The sequence below is a fragment of the Nuphar pumila genome, chromosome 3 (assembly GCF_984573655.1).
Source record: "Nuphar pumila chromosome 3, dmNupPumi1.hap1.1, whole genome shotgun sequence".
In the NCBI taxonomy this organism is placed as follows: domain Eukaryota; kingdom Viridiplantae; phylum Streptophyta; class Magnoliopsida; order Nymphaeales; family Nymphaeaceae; genus Nuphar; species Nuphar pumila.
Window position 1 is genome coordinate 142,037,464 of NC_143251.1, and position 23,215 is coordinate 142,060,678.

At 35.9% G+C, this 23,215-nt stretch overlaps 1 protein-coding gene across 2 annotated transcripts in view; it reads right to left on the reverse strand.

The window, feature by feature from the left end:
* The window catches only part of BGAL9 (beta galactosidase 9), a 118,345-nt gene extending 99,749 nt beyond the window's left edge, over positions 1-18,596 (reverse strand). Inside the window, exons 1-4 of one of the 2 annotated variants that reach the window (XM_090000357.1) lie at positions 18,384-18,596; positions 14,824-14,919; positions 14,612-14,724; positions 1,886-1,952 (exon numbers count right to left, since the gene is read on the reverse strand). In XM_090000357.1, the coding sequence (XP_089856483.1) occupies positions 1,886-1,952; positions 14,612-14,724; positions 14,824-14,919; positions 18,384-18,563 (456 nt within the window). In that variant the 5' untranslated portion in view covers positions 18,564-18,596. Of the gene's footprint in view, positions 1-1,885; positions 1,953-14,611; positions 14,725-14,823; positions 14,920-18,383 lie in introns of those variants that run through there. The other variant, XM_090000358.1, reaches the window with a different exon arrangement.
* Between the last annotated feature and the right edge of the window lie 4,619 nt (positions 18,597-23,215).

Here is a 23,215-nt window from a genome sequence, read left to right on the forward strand (position 1 = left end):
ACAAATGCAACAAGCACAAGAGAGAAAATCCACTAAGGGATATACAAAGGGCCTTATAAAAAGGCTACACACATGAAAAATAATATCACTATTATTGAAGAGGAGCTCTCAAGAGCAATACAACATACATGGGGGGTTCCCCCTATTTATAAGAAGAGGAGACCAAAGGGGCTCCCAATAGAGTCGTTGGGAGCCCCCAACGGTCACATATGTGACCGTTGGGGGCCCCAACGACTCCATTGTGGGGCCCCTTTTCGGTATCCAAAAAATACAACAATAAAAATAAAAAGAAAAATAAAAAATAGTGAAATACGAGAAACAAAATAAGTACCCCTATGGGGTACTTTGTGAAATGACCATAATACCCCTATCGGGTATTATGGTATTATTACATATGTTTTAACACAGGTATACCATCTAGGACGGAATTCCTTGTGAGGTTATACATTTCCAAGATCTGGTAATCCAGCTAGAGCGGTAGATTATCTGTGAGGATGTACACTGTCCACGAACGGGTAGCCTGCAAAGACGGTGAACTCCTGTGAAGAAGTGTGTCGTCCAAGACCAGGTATACCCTCTAGGGCGGTATTTCCTTGTGAGGTCGTATATTTTCCGAACCGAGCGATCCGACGTGGATCTTGTGTTTTTGCTTAACATAAAAAGTTATGGTGAGTTGTGATGATCTTCTGAGATTGTTTGAGATAGCCAATTATGAATCTATAGTTTTGGCTTTCTGTTTTAGCATGATTTCATGTAGGACTCAGATGTGAGAATCAAATCTTTATTTGATTTTAGATCATGTTTTGGACCTTCTATAGAAGGGTGGGCTTTTTCTGAGAAAGTATGACGCCTAAGTGAGTCATAACATGTGTCAGTTGGTTACGTAAGGCCTTGAAAGATGAGAATAGATTAAGGTGGTTTAGGACAAAGCGTTTGTTAGAAGTAATGAGAGCGACAAACGATGTCCTCATAATGATTAGATGCAAAGACCTCGTTCTAGGAACGAAAACAAGCTTGTTGCATGGTAGTTTATAGCTTACGATCAAATGAATCGTCTTGCTATGTTTTAACAGTTGCGCTGCTTACTTGTTTTGAACTACTTACCTGTTTGCACTGCTTACTCGCTTGCACTACTTACCCGTTTGCACTGCTTACTCGCTTGCACTACTTACCCGTTTGCACTGCTTATCTGCTTTAAACTTCTTAGCATACTGAATTAAATGTACTTAATTCAGTTTTCTGTAGTATCTCTTGTGCACCTACTAGTTTTTCGCGAAACTAACCCATTCTATGGTTACAGGTGATGATTAGGTATACCACGGGCGATGGCGCGATGGCAAGATGGCTTCAAGACTTTCTTCTTCCTGCTCTTAGCTCGCGTCCTGGACATTTTGGGTTTGTAACGGATTTTTCTTGGGATATCCAAATTTTGTGAGTTTTGGTTCTTTTAGCTAACGTGCCCAAAGTTGTCAGCTTGTCTTCTAAATTAACAAAAGAATAGTCTTCTGCTAATTTTATAAACAAACTCTGGAGGAAAGAGATTTTTTCTAGTCTCTTGCCTGTTTTCTGAAAGGTTTGAAAGTTTGAAATTTTGGGGCGTTACAATAATGGTGAAAGCATTATAATAATCAAACTTCAGTCAAAAAGCATGTGGAGCACATCTCTTGGTTCAAATAGAGAATATTTTTTATTACCACAGAATGGCATGTCCTTGACTTAACAATACATTGTATAAAATTTTCAGTTATGTGTACAGTACTCTAAGTAAAAAAAAATTATCTGTTGACTTCAAATAAAATCACCACTGCTAAAATTGCAATCAATTGCAAATGAATAACTCTGGAGAACAATAGAGAAAGACACAAGTCCAGTAGGTAAATCTAACCTTAAAGGGTCCATTATCAGTTCGGAATTCTATTCCTGGGATATCTCGTAACCATACTGGGAATCCCCTGCATTGACAAAAAAATTAAAGGGAAACAAATACTATATTTTATGAACTATGGCTTACTAAAATTACAGTAATAGTATAATTCAAATGCTTCCCAAAATAAAAGGAAGACCATATTTTCCAAGCAATGATACATTATACACGAGTTTCTTTATCTAACTTTAAACTAGTTATATTAATGTTAGTAGCATTCAATTGATTGAAATGACCAAACCACCTTTAAAAACAAGAGAGTTTTGAAAATACATAAATAACAGTAAAGTGAGTCTTTTGTTTTTGAGGCAAATAAAAAGTAAAAAACACTTCAGAATATAACAAGGTGTACTTTAGTAACTTGAATTTGAAAGGTGAAAGTGACTCTTTTCCCCAAAATGCAACCAGTCTTTTAAAAAATGTCATTGCTTTTAAATATGATTTCATTATTTCAATCTGTTGAATGCTGCTAGTATCAATATAGCTAGTTTAAAATTAGATAAATCTGATACAAATTACATTTATTGAAGTGGGTAGAAAAAATAGACCAAAGACAAAAAAAAAGAAAAAAGTTTACATATTACAGTTGCACCATATGCCCAATATACCAAATCAAGAACTTCACAAAACGAGATCTACCCCATAGACTATAGCCATAACTATGTGACATAGGCATTTACGCATTCATATAGGAATGGTTACGAATTTTTTGAAACTTATTATTTGTCAAGGGGCAATCAGCTTGATCTTTTAAAGGCAGCACGAACACATAGTTAGAATAATTGAACAAACGTGTATCCTGTGAGTCTTTCAGTAGATTATCAAGATGATCTTTGCAAAGAATATTCAAACTTGGCTCCACTTGCTTGAATCAGTGCATATGATGATCATGATGATCAATCCCCAGACTTATAGTGTGACCGTGAACTAAAGAATCATGTCAACTATGCTGGTTTCTAGTCATAGTTAAGCACTTCTGGACTTATTGTTCTGGCACTAGTCTCCGGGCAGAATATCCAATTCCCAAACGTCATCCTTTTTCTTACTTGATGTTAATAATGAAGTTAGCAACAACATCTAATACTGTTAAAGTTGCACAGTAGGGGTAGGGGTGTAAAAGGGTAATAGGATAAGACCTAATTGGATTCAATCTCGACTTCAGACGGATAAATAAAGCTTCTACCATATTTGGATCTCATATACCCTATTTGGATCTACATTTACATATGATCAGGTTGGATTTTATCAAACTTTGAGTCAGACCCAGACATAATATTGCTAGAAATCTTTTCAAAAACACACAAATAAAGTTTTGCTGACAATAAAAAATACACCTAAGTTTTTTATGTTGTTAAAGACACACATCTGTCAATTTAACTTGGGTTGTCATTAACTCTAGTTCACTTAATAGGATAAAGTTACTTATTGTCACGGGCTTAGAAGCGAAGGCTCCCGCGACGTAGCTTCGGGTAATCACAAACACCGAAAGCAAGCCTTTTAAGCGCACAAGCAACTCACAACACACGCGCAAGAGCGGAAGCAAGAGTACACTCATGCACAAACACAAAGAAAGAAAGGAGGCAAGGATGAATAAAACTTCTTTTATAACAACTTGTAAGCAGAGTATATAAAGAGGGAGAGAGAGGAGCCCAGTACACGGGGTTCTTAAGCCAAAAGGCCATATTTGGCATTGGAGAGTGCTTTTTTAACTTTCTGGTAGACATTTCCACTGCACTAGGTACTTTTTTAACTTCGCCGAGATAGTTATTAGAGTGGTTGATGATGACTTTCGGTTCTCTACCTGGGATGTTGACCGTTGATGGTATGTGTTGCAGAATGGGAGCACGTTGAGACATGCTCCGTTGAAGGTCTCCTTCATTTTCGTGAAACAACTTTAGGTTGCATATATGAAAGATCGGATGCACTTGAAAGTTCGATGGCAAGACCAGCCGGTACGTCAAGTTTTCAACGCGCTTAGTGATGGTAAAGGGGCTGTCATACTTGCGAATGAGGCCTCGGTGGTAGCCTTGAAAGATAGTTGTGCGATCGGGAAAGAGTTTCGCTAACACCTTATCTCCAATACGAAATTATGTTGGCCGACGTTTCTCGTCCGCCCATTTTTTCATGTGCTTGGTCGACTTGTTCAAATACGCCTTTGGTAACTCTGTTTGATCTTGCCAGTTTCTGACGAACTGGTATGCATAAGGTGCTTTGCCACATCCTCGTACGGCAAGTGAGTGCGGAGTCTGCATTTGTTGTCCGGTTGCAACTTCGAATGGACTATAGTCGGATGACTCACTTTTTTTTGGAGGTTGTAACAGAATTGAGCAACAATAAGTAAATCAACCCAATTTCTTTGATAACAAAGTGTCACAGATATTCCTCCAGCATGCCATTGATTCTCTTTATTTGCCCTTCAATTTAGGGGTAAAAACTTGTGTTGCAATGTAAGTTTGTCCCAATCAAGCGAAATACTTCTCACCAAAATTTGTCAATGAAGCGGGTATCACGATCACTAACGATGCTCTTAGGGATTCCTCAATAGTTGATCACATTCCGCACAAACAAATTTACAGTATCAGCAGTTGAGCAGGTGGCAAGGGCAGGCACAAAGATAGCATAATTCGAAAACTTGTTCACAACCACGTAGATAAAAGTTAAAATTGCAACCTTGAGTTTTTGGCGAGTTCATGATGAAGTCCATGGTTATGCACTCCTAAGGATGCTTGGCATTGGTAGGGGCTCCAATAGTCCACCATGTCTTTGGTTTATGGGCTTATCTGATCAAGCAAGTCCGCACATAAGCATCCACATCATCGCGCATTTGCGGCCAATAGAACGCACGTTTTAACAATGCCAAAGTTTTCTATTGTCCCGGGCGACCCGCCCAGGTGGTATCATGACATTCGTGCATCAAGCACCTTCGTAGAGTATCCTGTGGTAGAATATATAAACGATCACCCATGGAGCGGAGCAAATCGTCCTCCAACTAAAATCTCTGTGTCCTTCCTTCTTTTACCAATATGATCAGTTGTTGGGCCGTTGGATCATTTTTCAAAGCTTCTCGAGAAGATCGCTCATTGGTTGGCTAACATTGTCGGCCCAAGCGAGCAAAGCTACAAGTTCCGCCTTTCGACTCAAGGCATCAGAACATTAGTCCTACCAAGCTTGTACTCTAGGACCATATCAAATTTCGCCAGAAAATCTTGCTAGTGGGCTTGTCTTGGACTCAGTTTTTTCTAAGTCTGAAAGTAGTTTGTCGCAACATTGTCAATGCGCACAACGAATTGTGACCCCAAAAGATAGTGTCTATATATGCGAAGACAATACACGACCGCCAACATCTCGCGCTCGTGTATAGTGTATCAACGTTTGGCGTCATTTAGCTTTCGGCTCTCAAATGCAATGGGATGTCCTTCCTGGAGCAACACACCTCCAATTGCGAAGTCAAACGCGTCAGACTGCACTTCAAACGGTTGATGACAATCTGACAACCTTAACACTGGTTCTTATGTCACGACGTACTTTAACTCATCAAAAGCTTTTTGACATGCATCAGACCATAGCCATAGTTTGTCTTTCTTCAGCAGATCAGTGAGTGGTGCAACGCTCTGTGAATATCCCTTGATAAATCATCGATAGTAATTGGCAAGTCCCAAGAAAGAACGTAATTCAAAAACCTTAGCAGGCGGCTCCCAAGTTTGAATAGTTCTAATCTTCTTATGGTACATTTTCAATATGTCTCCTCCCACAATATGGCCAAGAAAGTGAACTTTCGTATGACCAAATAGGCACTTCTCCCGCTTGGCGTACAGTTCATGGTCCTTCAGAGTCTGAAACATAATCTGAAGGTCTTGAATATGTTGTTTGATAGAGTTGATATACACCATTATGTCGTTCAAGTACACAACGACAAACTTATCAAGGTGCGGGTAGAAAATTTTGTTCATCAAGGTTGAGAAGGTTGTGGGCGCATTCGTCAGACCGAATGGCATAACAAGGAATTCGAACGCCCCATATCGTGTTACATAGGTGGTTTTTAGTTCAGCCCCTTCAACAACTCTGACTTGCCAATAGCCTGATTTCAGGTCCAACTTAGAGAAGACCTTTGTCTTTCCAACCTGATTAAACAAGTCTGTGATCAAAGGAAGCGGATACTTGTTTTTCACAGTCATTTTATTCAGTGTCCTATAGTCGATGCACAGACGCTTTGACCCATCTTGCTTTGCCTGAAACAGCACGAGCGCTCCAAATGAAGCTTTAGATAGTTGGATGATTCCTGCTTCGAGTATGTCATCCAATTGCTTGCATAATTCCTACAACTCAGGAATTACCTTACGATAGGGAGCCATTGTGGCTGGTTGTGCACCTGGCACTAACTCAATATGGTGGTCTACCTCACGCCTCGGAGGTAGTTTCTTCGGCAGTTCGGCAGTCATAACATCACCAAACTCCTTAAATACAGGTATTAAGGCCCTTGGGACGTCAGCGGCTTCTCCCGCTTCATCTATTGCACGAATCGTGATGAGAAAAGTCTCACCCCCACTTTTTATGCCTCTCTTCAACTGGAGCATAGACACCAAGCGCTCACAAGGCTTCACCGATATAGTGGTAACCATGCAGAGCTGATTTCAACCTTAAAGCTGACAACGTTAAGGTGAAGCATCGGCTCTGGCTTATTATATTTAAAAAGATTCATCCTAAGGATAACTTTGAAATCATCCATAGGTGCGACTGACAACGTGATCCTTCTTGACCAGTTAGGGATCCGCACTAGTGTAAAGAGTCTTTCACACAATCAAGTCTACAAACAACTTGACAAAACATACATTCACCCAATATGGTAAACCAAAATAGCATACAAAATGCTCCACAGCACAAACATAAGAATAGTGCATAAATGCACTTGAATCTGAATATGTAAGAGGTAAAACCCTCTACCTTTTTATATTAATTACAATGGGCAGCATGCCCTTATTTATAGAGAGGTTACATGAGAGGAGCTATTAAAATAGTTGTTGGGATAGCTGTTGGGCTACTCCCAACAGCTCTAATTAGAGCCGTTGGGAGTAGCCCAACAGCTCTATTCAAACAGTCAACATTTTGACTGTTTGACAGAACCTGACAAAAAGGTTGTTGGCTGTTTTGACAGTCCAACAACTCTAGTCAATTATGACTGTTTGACAAAAAGACAAAAAATAAGAAAGAAATAAAATTACAAAAATAAATAAATAAAAAAGTATCACAAGAATATAAGTATATATTTTAAATATATAGTTATATACATATATATACATATACATACTCTTGTATTACGAAAAGTATGTATATATATATATATATATTCAAGTATATACATATATATGTCATTTTCTAACAGTCTCCCTCAAACTTATGGTGAAATCACTGAAAGTTTGTCAAGTAAAAAGTTGAATCTTGGTGAGCATAGTGCCTTGGTGAAGAAGTCAGCAAGTTGATATTCTGATGTCACATAGGGAAGATCAATAGTCTTCTTCAAATATTCTTCACGAACAAAATGGCAATCCATCTCTATATGCTTAGTTCTTTCATGAAATGTATGATTTCGAGCAATGTATATCGAACTCTTATTGTCACAGCACAATCTTGTAGGATTCTGAAGGTGAATCCCCATATCTGAAATCAGTTGTTTGAGCCACACGACTTCCATAGTAGTAGTTGCCATTGCTCTATATTCAGCTTCTGTAGATGATAATGACACCTTTTGTTGTTTCTTGCACCTCCATGAAATCAAAGATTCACCTAGAAATATACAAAAACCAGTTGTTGAGCGCCTGTTATTTGGATCTCCTCCCCAATCAGCATCAGAATATGCAATAAGATCTAAGGAAGAAGAAGAGGACAGAAAGACTCCCTTATTTATAGTGCCTCTGATGTATTTAATAATTCTCATGACTGCACTCATATGAGCTGATGTTGGAGCATGTTGAAATTGACTGGCTATATGTACACCATGGGCTATGTCTGGTCTTGTAATACTTAAATACATAAGAGATCCCACTAACTGTCTGAAGGGAGTTGGATTGTCCAAAGGAACTCCATCATCGGCTCGCATTTTCATTCCAACAATCTCTTGAGTATCAACAACTTTATCATCTGAAAGTCCTGACCTGTCAATAATATCTGAAGCAAACTTTGTTTGTGACAATATGTATCCTCGGTTAGAGTATGAAACTTCTATACCAAGAAAGTATGTTAGAAACCCAAGATCTGTCATTTCAAAAGAATTTTTCAAAAATTGTTTTACTTTCTTGATTCCCTCCTTGTCACTACCTGTAATTAACATATCATCAACATATAAAAGTAAAATTATAATACCAGCAGAAGAGTTCTTGATAAACAAAGTTGTATCAGTATAGCATGGTTTAAAACCATACCTTGTAATAACATTATTAAAAGTATCAAACCAAGCTTTAGGTGCTTGTTTGAGGCCATATAATGCCTTTTTTAATTTAAGCACTTTACCTGAAGGAATTATTAATCCAGGTGGAATATCCATATATACTTCCTCATTGAGATTCTCATTTAAAAATGCATTTTTAACATCCATTTGAAATATATTCCAATTTTTAATAGCTGAAATAGCTACAAGCATTCGAACAGTGGTCATCCTGGCAACAGGAGCAAAAGTTTCTTCGTAATCTACTCCGTATTCTTGAGAATATCCTTTGGCAACTAATCTGGCTTTATGCCTTTCCAAGGATCCATCACTTTTGGTTTTTACTTTAAAAACCCATCTACAACCTATTGTTTTTTTTCCTATAGGTAAATCCAGAATTTCCCAAGTATTAGCATCTTTAAGAGCTTCTAATTCTATGTGCATAGCTTTTATCCATTCAGGTAAATTTTTTGCTTCATTGTAACATGAGGGTTCAAAATATGAGTGGATAGCTATAAGACATGCTCTATGTTTAGGAGAGAATGAATCATAAGACACAAATTTATTTGGGATTCTTGAGGTTCGTTCTGATCTACGAATAGTGGTTTGTTCTGAGATATTTCTGATGCTTCATGATTACTTTGATTTACACCTTCATTGAATGCATTTCGATTTCTTCTAGTGTATACTATTGGTTCAACTATTGTTCTATTTTCAATAAGAGGTTCTACATAAATATTTTCATCATTAGACAATAGTTTGAACAAAAAAGAATAATCAGAGTTTATGTCTTCCGACATGTTTTCTTCAAATCCACTTTCATTTTCAACAAAATTAACATTCCTTGAAATGAGAAGTTTATCATTTTTGGTATCATAACATTTAAATCTTTTTTGTGTTTCTGAATAACCAATGAACGCACAGGAAATAGCTTTAGAAGATAGTTTATCTCCTTTATCATTCAAAACATAACATTTGCAACCAAAGATTCTCAGTCTTTGATAGTCAGGTTGATATTTGAATAATTTTTCAAAAGGAATTTCATTAGATAAAGTTTTGGAAGGCATCTTATTTATAAGATATACTGAGGTTAATGCAGCTTCATCCCAAAGATTTTTTGGAACATTTTTAGCAATAAAAAGAGTTCTTGTAGTTTCCATAATATGTCTGTGTTTCCTTTCTGAAACTCCATTTTGTTGTGGGGTTCTAGGACATGATCTTTGATGTAAAATTCCTTCATTTTCTAAAAATTGTTTAAACTCATTTGACAAGTATTCTCCTCCAGAGTCAGTTATGAGAATTTTGAGTTTACTTTCAAATTGATTTTTAATCATGTTATGGAATGTTTTGAAGGTTGCAAATACATCTGATTTATACTTAAGAAAGTAAATCCAACAATATCTAGTGAAGTCATCAATAAACACAACATAGTAGGAGAATCCGCCTTTAGAGGCTACAGGAGCAGGACCCCATACATCCGAATGAACTAATTCAAAAGGCATTGAGGAGTAAAAAGTTCTTTGACCATAAGGCAAGACTGTCATTTTACCAAGTAAACATTCTTTGCATTCAAAATTATCTTTACAAAGATTCTTGGTAATAGGTACAAAATTTAATTTTCTTATATTTGGATGCCCAAGTCTATGATGCCAAGTCCGTATGTCTTTTGTTTGGACAGTGTTGCAAAATGATTCCTTTGGAATACAAAGGAAATCCATATAATAGAGATCTCCTTGCCTAGAACCTTCCCCAATCAATTTCCCGGACTGGCGATCCTGCACCCAACATTTACTTGATGAGAAAATGACATCACATCCATGATCCGAGATTTGAGAAACAGAAAGTAGATTAAGATGAAGTTTTGGTATAAGTCTTATTTTCGGAATATAAAAGTTGTTATGTTTTGACAAATCATTTTTAAAAATTCCAACACCCTCTATTTCCAAGGCAGTACCATCGGCAGTGGAAACAAATGATGCATTTGAATTAGGTTGACATTCGGATAGTATAGATCTATGTGGGGTCATATGAAAAGAAGCTCCCGAATCAAGAAGCCAAGAGCACATACCAGGAGTAGAAGAGGTTGCAATGGCCGCTCCTGAGGTAGATCCTTTAAGCAGTGGTTGTAATGCCTCCGTCAGTTGAGATAATGATTTGGTGAGGTCTTTGAGATTCAAAGTATCTTCATCTTGTTTTGATGGTGCAGCCGCAACACGCTTTTCTTGAGGCCTATATTTGTATCTAGGACATTGAGGCCTAATATGACCGGGCTCATTACAATTATGGCAAATGATTTTTTATTCTCCTCGATTCTTATTAAAATGAGGAGGTTTATATGGCTTGATATAGTGTCCTGGTTTTGATGCGGCAAGTGCGCAATACTCTTCTTGACCATTGCTAGAAGTAGCAAGCACACTAACATTTTTACTCATGTTTAGCCTAGTCTCTTCTCCACTAAGTTTAGTGAGAATCTCATGAATAGGAGGAGGTGATGAAGATGATAGCAAGGAGGCCCTTGTTTGTTCAAACTCGGGTCTCAAACCATAGAGAAAAGTGAAAAGTCTCTCTTCTTCAACTTGAACTCTCCGCATTTCTATATACTTTCCTTCCCATTTGGGTTCAAATTGGGCAAGTTGGGTCCAAATGGAAGATAACTCCATAAAATAATCTCTTATATTCTTATCTCCTTGTTTAATGTTTCTAACTTTTTCTTTGAGATAATACTTGTGAGCCATATCTTTTTCGATAAACATACCTCTAAGATATTCCCATGCTTCATTTGCCTTTTTGTAACTCAAAAGGTTTGAGGCAATTTTTGTCTCAACTCCACTAAGCATCCATGAAAGAATTTTGGCATTTTTCATTTCCCATTCATCTAATTTTTTGTAGTATTCTTCCATGGCTTTGTTTTTTTCTTCAAGACTAGTCTCAACGTCATTTTCACCTAATGTAATTTTGGGAGTGGGTTCAAGAATAGTACCTCTTACAAATCCCCACAAACCTTGACCCTTGATGAATGTCTCCAAGTGTCCCGCCCAAATGTTATAGTTGTTTCCTTCAAGTTTGAATGGTGGAATGAAGTTGGAGTTGCTTGTATTGTGCGGAAAAAATTCACCCATGATGAATCCAAAAAAAAAAGGAACCACCAATCACGAAAGAAAGAAGGCACGCTTTACGAGGCAGCTCACCAATGCACGGTTGATCATACACCAAGCTTTGATACCATGTAAAGAGTCTTTCACACAATCAAGTCTACAAACAACTTGACAAAACATACATTCACCCAATATGGTAAACCAAAATAGCATACAAAATGCTCCACAGCACAAACATAAGAATAATTACAATGGGCAGCATGCCCTTATTTATAGAGAGGTTACATGAGAGGAGCTATTAAAATAATTGTTGGGATAGCTGTTGGGCTACTCCCAACAGCTCTAATTAGAGCCGTTGGGAGTAGCCCAACAGCTCTATTCAAACAGTCAACATTTTGACTGTTTGACAGAACCTGACAAAAAGGTTGTTGGCTGTTTTGACAGTCCAACAGCTCTAGTCAATTATGACTGTTTGACAAAAAGACAAAAAATAAGAAAGAAATAAAATTACAAAAATAAATAAATAAAAAAGTATTACAAGAATATAAGTATATATTTTAAATATATAGTTATATACATATATATATACATATACATACTCTTGTATTACGAAAAGTATGTATATATATATATATATAAATATATATATATATATATTCAAGTATATACATATATATGTCATTTTCTAACAACTAGCGCATCACAAGTAACACCATAGATAGCCCTTGCATCAGAGTTAACTGCTTTCATGTGGCTGTTTTTTTTCATTGTAATCCCAACCATTCTGCCTCTTCACATAAGATGAAATTATACGTGGCACCTGCGTCTACTAATGCCTTGGTGAGTCTTCTGTTGAGTAGAAGTTTCAAGTACATCAGTTCTTTGCATACAATCGATTTTGCAGTAGTTGTCACCTTCACTGCATTCATCATCAGCATTGCCCCAATAGTTGGTGCCTCTGCAGGTTGATGGACTTCCTCACCCTGAACGACATTCGCAGCTCGAGGCACGCGGTTATCTCCATTCCTATTGGGATACATATCGACCCAATGATCACTATGGCAGATATAATCAAGGTTGTTAAATGCGATTAGGCGAAGCGAGGCATTGAGCCTGCGCTTCGCCTCTGAGGCGTACGCCTCAATGCGGCGTACGCCTCTCACAACATGAGTGTGATGCCTCAACACTAAGTATTATCTAAAATATCGTAAAAATATGTGGCATCACACTCAACGCCTCGCACTAGTGAAACATTTCACTAACTTGCACTGTTGGATGTCAGAAACATGGGGAGTACAGTTGACTTAAATGGCATATTAGAAGTGAAACACTGAAACTTTACTTTAAGCGCATCACAGCAACGCCTCAGTACCTTGAGCGTGCGCCTCGCCTCTGAGGCGTACGCTTCAGGTACTGAGGCGTACGCCTCTCACAACACTGGATATAATAATCACGGCGATGATAGTTGTCGCCCTGAAAGTTATTCCTATTCTGATGGTTATTATTTTGGCCATCTTGTCGACCTTGATTCTGCTGGTTCCCACGGCCAACATTTTGTGCATTATCATTCCTTCGATTGTCCCTTTGATTATTATTGTTACGGTCATTTTCATACTGTCTACTTTAAAATACAGTGTTGTTCCTATCAAGCTCGGCAAGCTTATCCGCAACAACAAGCGTTGCAGCGAGAGTTGGAGGATCATGTCGAATGAGTTCTCTGGCTGCCCACCCTTGCAATCTGTGACTGAAGTAGAACAACTGATCTGCATCATCCATGTTTTCGATGTCCAACATTATCGAGGAGAATGCCTTGACATATTCATGAACTGACCATGTCTGCTTCAATGCCAACAACCTATTGCGGGACAATTTTTCTTGATTTCTGGGCAAAAAAGTAGTCGTGTAACTCTTTCTTGAGGTCCTCCCATGAGACTATCACGACCAACCCACGTCGAACATCATTTAAGCGACGACTCCACTAAAGAGTCGCTTCATCCGCAAAATACATTGTTGCAATGCGCAGCCTATCTGTGTCTTCCTCTATCCTAGTAGCTTCAAGAAATTGCTCCATCTTATAAATAAAGTTCTCGAGGACTCTCGAGTTTCAAGTGCCCTTATACTTTGTGGGCTCAGGTAGCTTGAAACACAACCTATCTACATGCATCGCAGCCCCACCAGCTGGGACAGTCCCCAACTGTTGCTCCAACTGATTATTCTTCTGTCGGACATCCATTTCCGCAACCATGATGTTGAACTGATACAACAAATCATCTAACTTGGTGGCAAGGTCATCCACTGAATCACCAAATTTAGTGGCAAAACTTTCCACAGAGTCTTCCACCCCCTCTACTGTCATCTCTCTATTGAGATCCGTAAAAGCAGCACAAAACCCATTGGCCAACTTCTCCACATTGGTCACTGTCTCAGTCAGCTCAGTAACATCACGCGCAATAACTGACACACGATCATTGGCCATAAAGACTTTTTCAGGAGGAACAATATTGTCGGAATTAGTCATAACATTTCTCTTCCGTGCTATTGTTAATCTCAATGTCGACAAGGCTCTAATACGAACTTGTCACGGGCTTAAAAGCAAAGGCCCCCATGACATAGCGTCGGGTAATCACAAACACCGAAATCAAGCCTTTTAATCACACAAACTCACAACACACATGCAGGATCGGAAGCAAGAATATGCGCATGTACAAACACAAAGAGAGCAAGGAGGCAAGGATGCATAAAACTTCTTTTGTAGCAACTTGTAAGCAGAGTACATAAAGAGGGGGAAAGAGGGGCCCGGTACATGGGATTCTTAAGCCAAAAGGCCATACCTGGCACTTGAGAGTGCTGAAGAGGTATATACATTATAAACAAAAAGGTGAAAACATGGCAGTTCGGAACACTTATTTACCCTAAAAAAAACAATCCTTTTCGGAAAAAAATCAAAAAACACACCTAAGTTTTGGTAATTACATCATACATTTAATAGCAACTTTGACATAACTAAACCCTAGATAGGCATGCATCTCAGATTAAGAAGAGAATTGAACAACTAGCAAGGCCTTTATTGTAAACATGATCATACTTAACAAGCATAGCATATAATTGCCATAATAAAAGACGAAGAATTCAAAAGTATAATATTTAACAGCAAAAAAAGAGTCAAGAAAGTACCCAAAATTCCACTCAGCACACACATATGGACCTATGCGCAAATGTAGATAAAGTCCGCTTGATCCAACTAATTTGACAAACTTTACAATGTCAAATCGCCCTTCAAAGTTATACTGCAAGAGTAGATATTATGGATCCAACTGTTTCTTGAACTCAAAAGGCAAGATAAACCGCTTAATGATTATCCCATCTTAAAATGATAATTAGTTTACCTGACCTCTGACAGGTTCATGCCCATTCCAAAAAACATAGGTCTGAACCACATCTGCACCACCCTCTTTTGTCTTAGCAATTAGGTCTGGCCACATCTAAAGGTTTTCATGAAACAAAATATTATTATTAGAAAAAATAAAGAAAACAATTCCATTCATGTTACCAATCTAAGTACCCTCAAGCACCACAATGAATTAAAGAATGAATACCATTGAGATCCAATATAGTACAAGGTGTAAACTATTGTACATTTACAATACAGTGCTAAGAAACCAAGGAACAGTACTACTATACACCCCTAAAACTAGCTTCAGAGGTGTATCTTACCTTTACAATACATTATGGTTTAGACACATATCATATGACGATCCGATATTTCCATAGATGTGATTTTCCGACAGCAATCTTTTGATATTTTTCTGTTCACTTTTGGCTAGAGTTGTTAGACATATAAGGGGCGTTTTGACCCCTAAGAGAACCCACTCATTTTCTCGTTTTTTGCATGCTTTATATGGCTTTTGTAGAATTTGAGATTTGGGTTCTTCCTCTATTTACTCTAATCTAAATTGGCATGGAGAGGAGGCCGATTTATGCTTTTTATGAACAGGGAGGGTGATCTCTAATATTTTCTTTTATCCATAATACATTTTGAGATCAGGAATCATTGTATTTCTGATAGATCAACAGTAATCCCAGTGAATGTGGCCCCTAATACTTTCAGTAGTAACGAAGGAGGCATAAATGGTTTATTACTAGTTTTTGAATGCCCCAACGAATTATTGTTTTTGTTGAGAGGCTCTTGAGTGACATCTATTGATGGTGTTGGGAATAAAATATCTAAAATCTAGAAATGACCCAGTATAACAATTTTGTAAACCAGTCGGGGAGAAATCAATGAAGTATCTATGACTCAGCATGTTATCTTACAGGTGATGGCAACTGAATAACCACCAGAAGTAACACTGAACTCTGAAGAATAAATGTTAGTGAAGATAAATTGTCACCATCAACAAATACAATTGCTGCTAGCTTCAGAAATCGAGAAAAAATCTTGTGCATATGAAGCAGCAAGAGATAGAACTAAGAAACAAGAATTAAATGATAAAACATTTACTTAGGAAAATATTGGAAGTAGTTAATCACCATTACATGATTTTTTATTTTTTTTATTTTCAAGGATTATAATCCATAGACTGATGCTTTTTATGATAAATATGTTACAATACCGTCTTTTGACAATTACAATACAAGTTACAGTATCTATCTTACTGAGATCGACACTATAGAGAATAAACTTCAACAAATTTAGAAAACTGGAATAGAATTTTACTATATAAATTATAAAACCCAGTTTAAAAAAGGTACAAACCAAAGTTGATAGGACAACAAGATGAAAATCATGTAAGAAACATAATTCAGAAATACTGAGATGACAAAAGCAACATACAACGGCCTAGAAACCAAAAACCATGACCAAAGTAGAAATTATATTTTCTTTCACTAAACTTTAGTAAATTTAAACTAAACAGTATATGAGGGAGACTAAATAACAATTTGGATTTCTGGGATAAGATGAAACATGAAGAAGCCAAAATCATTGACAATAGAGCTTCAGTGCTTCATCATAAATAAAGATTCCATTATTTTATGAAACAACACATGCATTAAAGAAACTGAAAAAAGGAAAACCCCAAATCATTAAAAGCAAGAATGGTCCTAACCCCCAAAACTAAATATTAAAAACTCAAAACCTAAAAAAAGGAAATGAAATCCTTTATCATGTCATAGTTTCAGTTTCCCTCAAACATCAGGAATCACCATAGATGAAGAGAGAGACCATCAGTTTTTAGTGCAGCCATGCATAACTGCACACACAAATTTCTTATCAAGTAGGTATGTATGTATGGGTGGTTTTTTCATGGTTCATTCACCAACGAACATGCTTTGGCTGAAGAAATTTACAAAGAATAACAAAAGTGGATGGTCCAAACTGCACCAAAATGATATACTCAAGAAAATGAAACTTCACATCAGAATTGCTACATGTAACATGATTAACACTAAACTTCAACATTAAAAGACAAGTTAAGAAAGAAAGAGTGTACTACCATGGGGCTTGAACTCATGACCACAAGGTTAAGAGCCTTGTACTCTACTGTCTGGGCTAGAATATGATTGACACTAAATAAAAATGACATATTCATCTATGTAATCAAATATACTTGGAAATTCATGAGAACACAAGAATCTGCTTATTGATAGCATTTCATGGCATTGCAGGATTCCACCACTTTTTGTGCCCCTATAAATTAAGAAATACCATGGTAGTACAATGCATTGATATTCACTACAAGCAGTATCTAAATATGTTTATAAAGAATTAAGGAATGTCTATAGTTAGTTTGCAATGAAAAACATCTTTTTATGTGGTACCTTTACAAAATCTACTAAAATGCCCTTTGGTAGCGTCCATTAATGTGACTTCCAAAATAGTAAGAGGTAAAAAAGAAAGAAATGTAGTGGAAGTGGAACTTGTCAACATCCATGAAATTAACGATAACCAAAACATCATATTCCAGTCAAATTACAAATATTTGAAACACTAGAAATTGATCAAGCAAACTCCTAGAGAACTGAGATATCATTCTGAATTCGCTTCAAAATCAAGAAACTTACACGGGAAACTACTGTACACTCAATCAGGACAAGAAACGACAAACATGATAGAGAACCGATAGGAAGAGGATGGAAATCAGTGAATTCGAATCCTTGTCAACGGATAACAAAAATCCTCATCATATCAACTAGCAGATTTCGTCCCAAAATCAAAGAGCTCACTCAGAACAGACGCTCTATACTCGACCATGAGAAATTACATCGAGAAAACTGCAAAGAAGACAAAGACGATTCTTCTGCTACCGATGATGACGATAAAATAAGGAAATCAGAAAATTTCTAAATCTTATAACTCAATCACACAATTTCTCCCGCAAGATCGAACTGAGTTCCATTCAATTCCATGACACGCTACACTATAAGCAAAATTCAAACTCAACCGAGACATAATCACGGAAACAGTAAGCGACCAGGAAGAAGACGAATAACATCAATATGAAGAAGAAAAGAAGGAAATCACGAAATCCGAAACCCTACAAACCGAACACACGAACTCCCCGTAAATCAAACCCAATTTCCCTCCAGAATCTCGATTCTTGACGGGAAAGCAAAAGCTTTTTTGAGATTAACAAAAAAAAGACGGGAAAGCAAAATCACAACCGAACCAGGCGAAGCAATAAAAAACACACCAAAATGTAAAAAAAAAAACGAGGAAGAAGAACAAGAAAACCGTGTGGAAATCGACTGCATGAACTCCTCATAAACTCAACCTCGAATTCCTCCAAAAATCACAACGCCTATACAGAGAACAATCTCCAAGCCCAGCCAGGAGAAGCGATCAACGACACAGCAAAAACGCGGCAAGAAGAAGAAGAGGAAGAAGTAAATCGGCAAATTCGAAACCCTAAAAAACGAGAATGAGCAAAAGCGGCCGAAATCGAACCTCGGGAGTCGCTCGAGGGTAGTGAATCCCTGCAGAGATGAGGATCCTCCGCCGTCCATCGAGCAGGAGGGCTCTGTGATCGTAGCTCACGTTGAAAGGCTTGAAGAATCCGATCGAAAACGACGATCGAGAGACGAAGGCGATGAAGAAGAGGAGGAGGAGAGAGATATTCAGGCGCATTGTTTCTCTGTATGGGAAATGAGTGACGCAGAGGAAGGCGAAAAAAGAGAAAGGAATAAAAAGGAAGAGTGAAACGGCAGAGAGAGAGAGAGACTGTTTACTTGTCGGTTAGTGCGTGGGGTCCACGAGAAACGATCTTCTCTTATCGGATGGAGCTTGTCGCTGACTCAGACTCCAATTGGACTGGACCGTACCGGGTCAAGCCTAACGAGGAACTGCGTCGAATCTGGATCCGATCGTGCCTGACCCACAAAGTTAAGGGTGTAAATGGATTAAATTTTGCCTAATATCTGATCAAATCTGACTCTATTTAGTTAAAGATATGATTTTGAACTTTTGCTATCAAATCAGATGAATATTGGATTTGACAAATATTTGAATCCGATTACATGTAAAAATTGGTTTCTATATGAGCCAAATTCAAATCCAAACCCAAAATTATTTAGCCAATATCGGGTGCATCCAACCCTAACTGTTGACATCCCTACCCAATGTCACAACTATTGACAACAGGAAAATCTTGACCTAGGCATGGTGACAACTCACGATAAATTGCTTGAAAGTTAAAAACAGCAATTTCTCCTTATTTTTTTGTCAAAAACATAAAATGTGATATTTATTTTTTTTATCGGCTATAGTAAAAAACATGTGTTTTTTTAAAATAAATTTTGTTTATATTTTAAATTTATTTTTCATTGCCAATATTTTGCTAAAAATGCAAAATTTTCAAAACAATCAATTTCTCATTGAGTTTTTGGCTGCCGATATTTTGTCATTTTTAACTTTTGTCACTATGGACCGAGGATAACCTTGCAATAAATTTAAGAAAAAATTGCCTTTTCGCAAAATTCTCAAAAATGTGACACATGTAAATGTACAAATGTGAAAAATTAACAATTAAGGAGTGCACATATCATGATAAAATCAAGATAGAAAATGCACATTTTTTTAAATACCTTTGTTTGGTTGTCATATTATAAAACCCAAAGCATAATAAAATATATAAAGTACATAATTGTATAAAAACAAAAGTTAAAATTATCAATGTTGTGATAAAACTTGAGATAAAAATATATAGTAGGTAGGAGTTTTGGATTCTATGTGGAATTGTAACTGCTTCTAAAATATCTAGGCAAACTTGCAATATTTTTAAAATATCAGTATTGTGACTATGGACTGACTCGGGTCCATATATGAATTTGGTGCATTGGCCCCTATTTTGGATCCAGAATGAGTTAAGGCTGACTCGGGTCCAGACTTGAGGCTGAACTTGATCATTGCTCGGCATTATCAAACTTGGCAAGAATAGGTATGAAAACATCATTTAGGTAAAACAAAATAAAAAATGGATCAATTCTAACATGGGCTTGATTTGGTCCATTACCAACATGATGATACCAAAATTATGTCTCAAATTTAGGTTGAATTTTTATTTGAATGTGAATTTAATTTAGATTTGAATTGAATGTGAATTTGAATTTGGGATTTAATTGAATTTATATTTTAATTGAATGTGAATTTGAATTTGGATTTGAAAATCAATTTGAATTTTATTTGAAAAGAACGTTGAATTAATTAAATCAGTTGAGGAAATAAGAGTCATAAGGTCTATGTGGGCCTCTCGTAATTACCTAAAAGTCCTATTTAGGCCTAAAGCTAAACCAACTCAATTGGTTTTTTATTTTCATTAAGAATCCAAGTTAGCTAATGTATCTTTCATTTTTATTTCATATAATAATGCTAATGAGCCTAGGTTTTATACATTTACAATTAGGTAGTAAAAATTTAAACTAGATAGGCCTATAAAGCAGTTTTCTTAAGGGATTAGAAAACTCCACATAAAACTACATATAGGGACTCCTCCCACACGCCCCTTTAGTGTACTCATATTTTTAAGATCCCTATTCCCTATATATTTATCTTCCTATTTTTCCTTCATCCCACACACTCCTCTTTTTGAAAAAAGGAAGCCAGTGTAGGTGGTGCATATATAGGAGAATCCGATATAAGTGAGCACCCTAGTTGAATTTTTTTGTATCTTGGGTTTCAACCTTAGTTTCAGATCTGAATTTGAACTTAGATCGAATGCTTTTCCAAATTTGTAGCCTTTGTTTAGTTGTGAATGGTTTTCAGGAGTTTTTTCGGACATGTGAAGTCGAATAATGCATGATTTTATGAAAAAGGTATGAAAAACCTATACAAATAGGTTCGTATTTAAGATTGAGTCATGTGAATCCATATCTTAATTCAAGTTCACAATTTATAACCATAGATTGAATCTATGTGTGGGTTTTTGCATCAGTTTCTTTGAAAATATGCAAAATGGCATCGCGGAAGTATGCAATTTGAATTTTGGATTAACCTAACTTCAATTTTTATATTCTTTTGTGTGTTTAGCATAATGGATGGTTAGATTGTCACTTAAGAATCTGATCTATGAAGGATCTTATATGGTTTTGAGTTTAGAGGTTTTAATTAACCAAAATCTTTTTTTAAAAATCATTTTTTAGAAAATGTATTTTCTTATATAAAAATGTTGGATCTTCTATTTGATTCATGATATGTATGATATCTTTGTGTTTTCAACATATTTAGATGCGTATAAGTATAAATATGATGTGTGATTGATGAATAAAAATTATTAAATTCATGTTCTTGGCATTTTTTATTAAATACATAAAGTTCTTGATGTCTTTTTTTGAAACCTGCATGTTGTTATGCATTTCTATTCTGACCAACCTTAAAGAAAAATCTTGTTCTCTAAAACATTGAACCCATCAATTCTAAAAATTTAGAGAGATGTTTCAGACATATATAAAAATTTTAAAAAAATTAGGCGCAAATAAGTTTCGGGTTGGGAGGTATGACCTTTGCAAGTTGACATAAAATTTTTATCTTGATAGAAAATTTGTGTAGAATACATTTTTTTATAAAAATCATAGATCTAGATATATTTTTGATTTATGGCTGATATTTTTATGTTTGTTAGTTTGTATATTGAAAAATGTATGATAAAAATCTTGTAGTCTGATTCTTTATTTTTTGAAATTTAAAATTCATGCAATATTATTCCAGAATCTGTAATTTCTGAGAAGCAGTCTATCAATGAACAAAAATAACAAGTATTGTTTTAATTTTAATTCTCTGTAGGAAAAGAATTTTAACTTAAGATTTTTTGGGACTTGTGTTAGACATATCAAGTCACCCTTATCAAAAATATCATAATTTATTTCATTATATATAATGCATGGTTGATGTTTCTTTAAAAAGACTGAACCAAACATGATTGTTCTATGAAGAGAATTTTCATTGGAACCATGCCTTTATCCCAACTAGTGGAGGCCTTACAACCGCTTCTCAAATGATCATATTCTTTTATCTCAGGTGTCGCGGTCTCCTGTTCTTCTCCTTGAGGTAAATTTTTTGGGCTTTTGGACTCCGATGCATCTTTCTATATAACTCCTAATAATTTTTTGCTCTTTGAATTTAAAAAGCATTCAAGTATGTTTAATGTTTATACCACGGATGATTATGCTCTTAACTTCAAAAGGGTTGGTGATTTTAAAAAACTCTTTAAAAATTTTTATACCAAAAATCAGATTTGTTCTAAAACTCAACTTAAGTCTATTTTTTGTTTCTCAAATGGCCGATCATGGTTATAGAATCTCTTTTTCATCAAAATAATGTTTGGTGCAGGATCTTCAGTCCAAGATGTAGATTGAAAAAGGCCATAGAGAGGAAGATCTTTATTGCATGTATCGATTGATTATCCATATAAACAATTTTTGTTACAATGTACAAGATTTGGATATTATTTTGTGGCATCAAAGGTTAGGTCATCCTAGCATATCTAAATTATCCAATGTATCACATTTAAAAAAAAATTATACTGGAAATTTTGATTAGAATAATTGCATTCATGAAAAAATGAAGGTTATTCCCCTTAAAGAAATAACCTTTTTTTTCTACTAAACCACTTGAATTAATACATTTGTATGTATGAAAATCGACACCTATTAGAATCTCCATTAGTTCCACTCTTATCCTTATGTGATGCATCAACATTTGAAAATTAAAAATCATGCAATATTGTTTTAGAACCTATAATTTCTAGGAAGCAGTCTATCAAAGAACAAAAATAACTTATATTGTTTAAATTTTAATTCTCTGTCAGAAACAAATTTTAACTCAAGATTTTTTGTGACTTGTGTTAGACATATCAAGTCACCCTTAGTAAAAATATCAAAATTTATTTTATTATGTGTAATGCATGACTGATGTTTCTTTTAAAAGACTAAACTGAACATGGTTATTTTGTGAACAAAAAAAATCATTATAATGAATGACTAACTCAAGGTTTCAGAATTTTTATTTTTTTATCCGAAATGAGTTTAAGTATAGTTTTTTTTTAGATAGCTAACGTGTGTGTGAATTTATAATAAAAAATTTAGAATCTAGATCATTTTATATGATTTATAGCATAATTTTTAATGACTAAGAAATTATGTCATAGCTGTTTCGAATTGGGAACTTGTGGTTGCATGCATGTCATGCTTCTAAAAGTGAATCAGATGAATATAGTTTGGTTTCAGAGCTGAACCAGATGGACACATTATCTGTTAGTGAACAGTGTATGGGCTTAATGAGGTTGT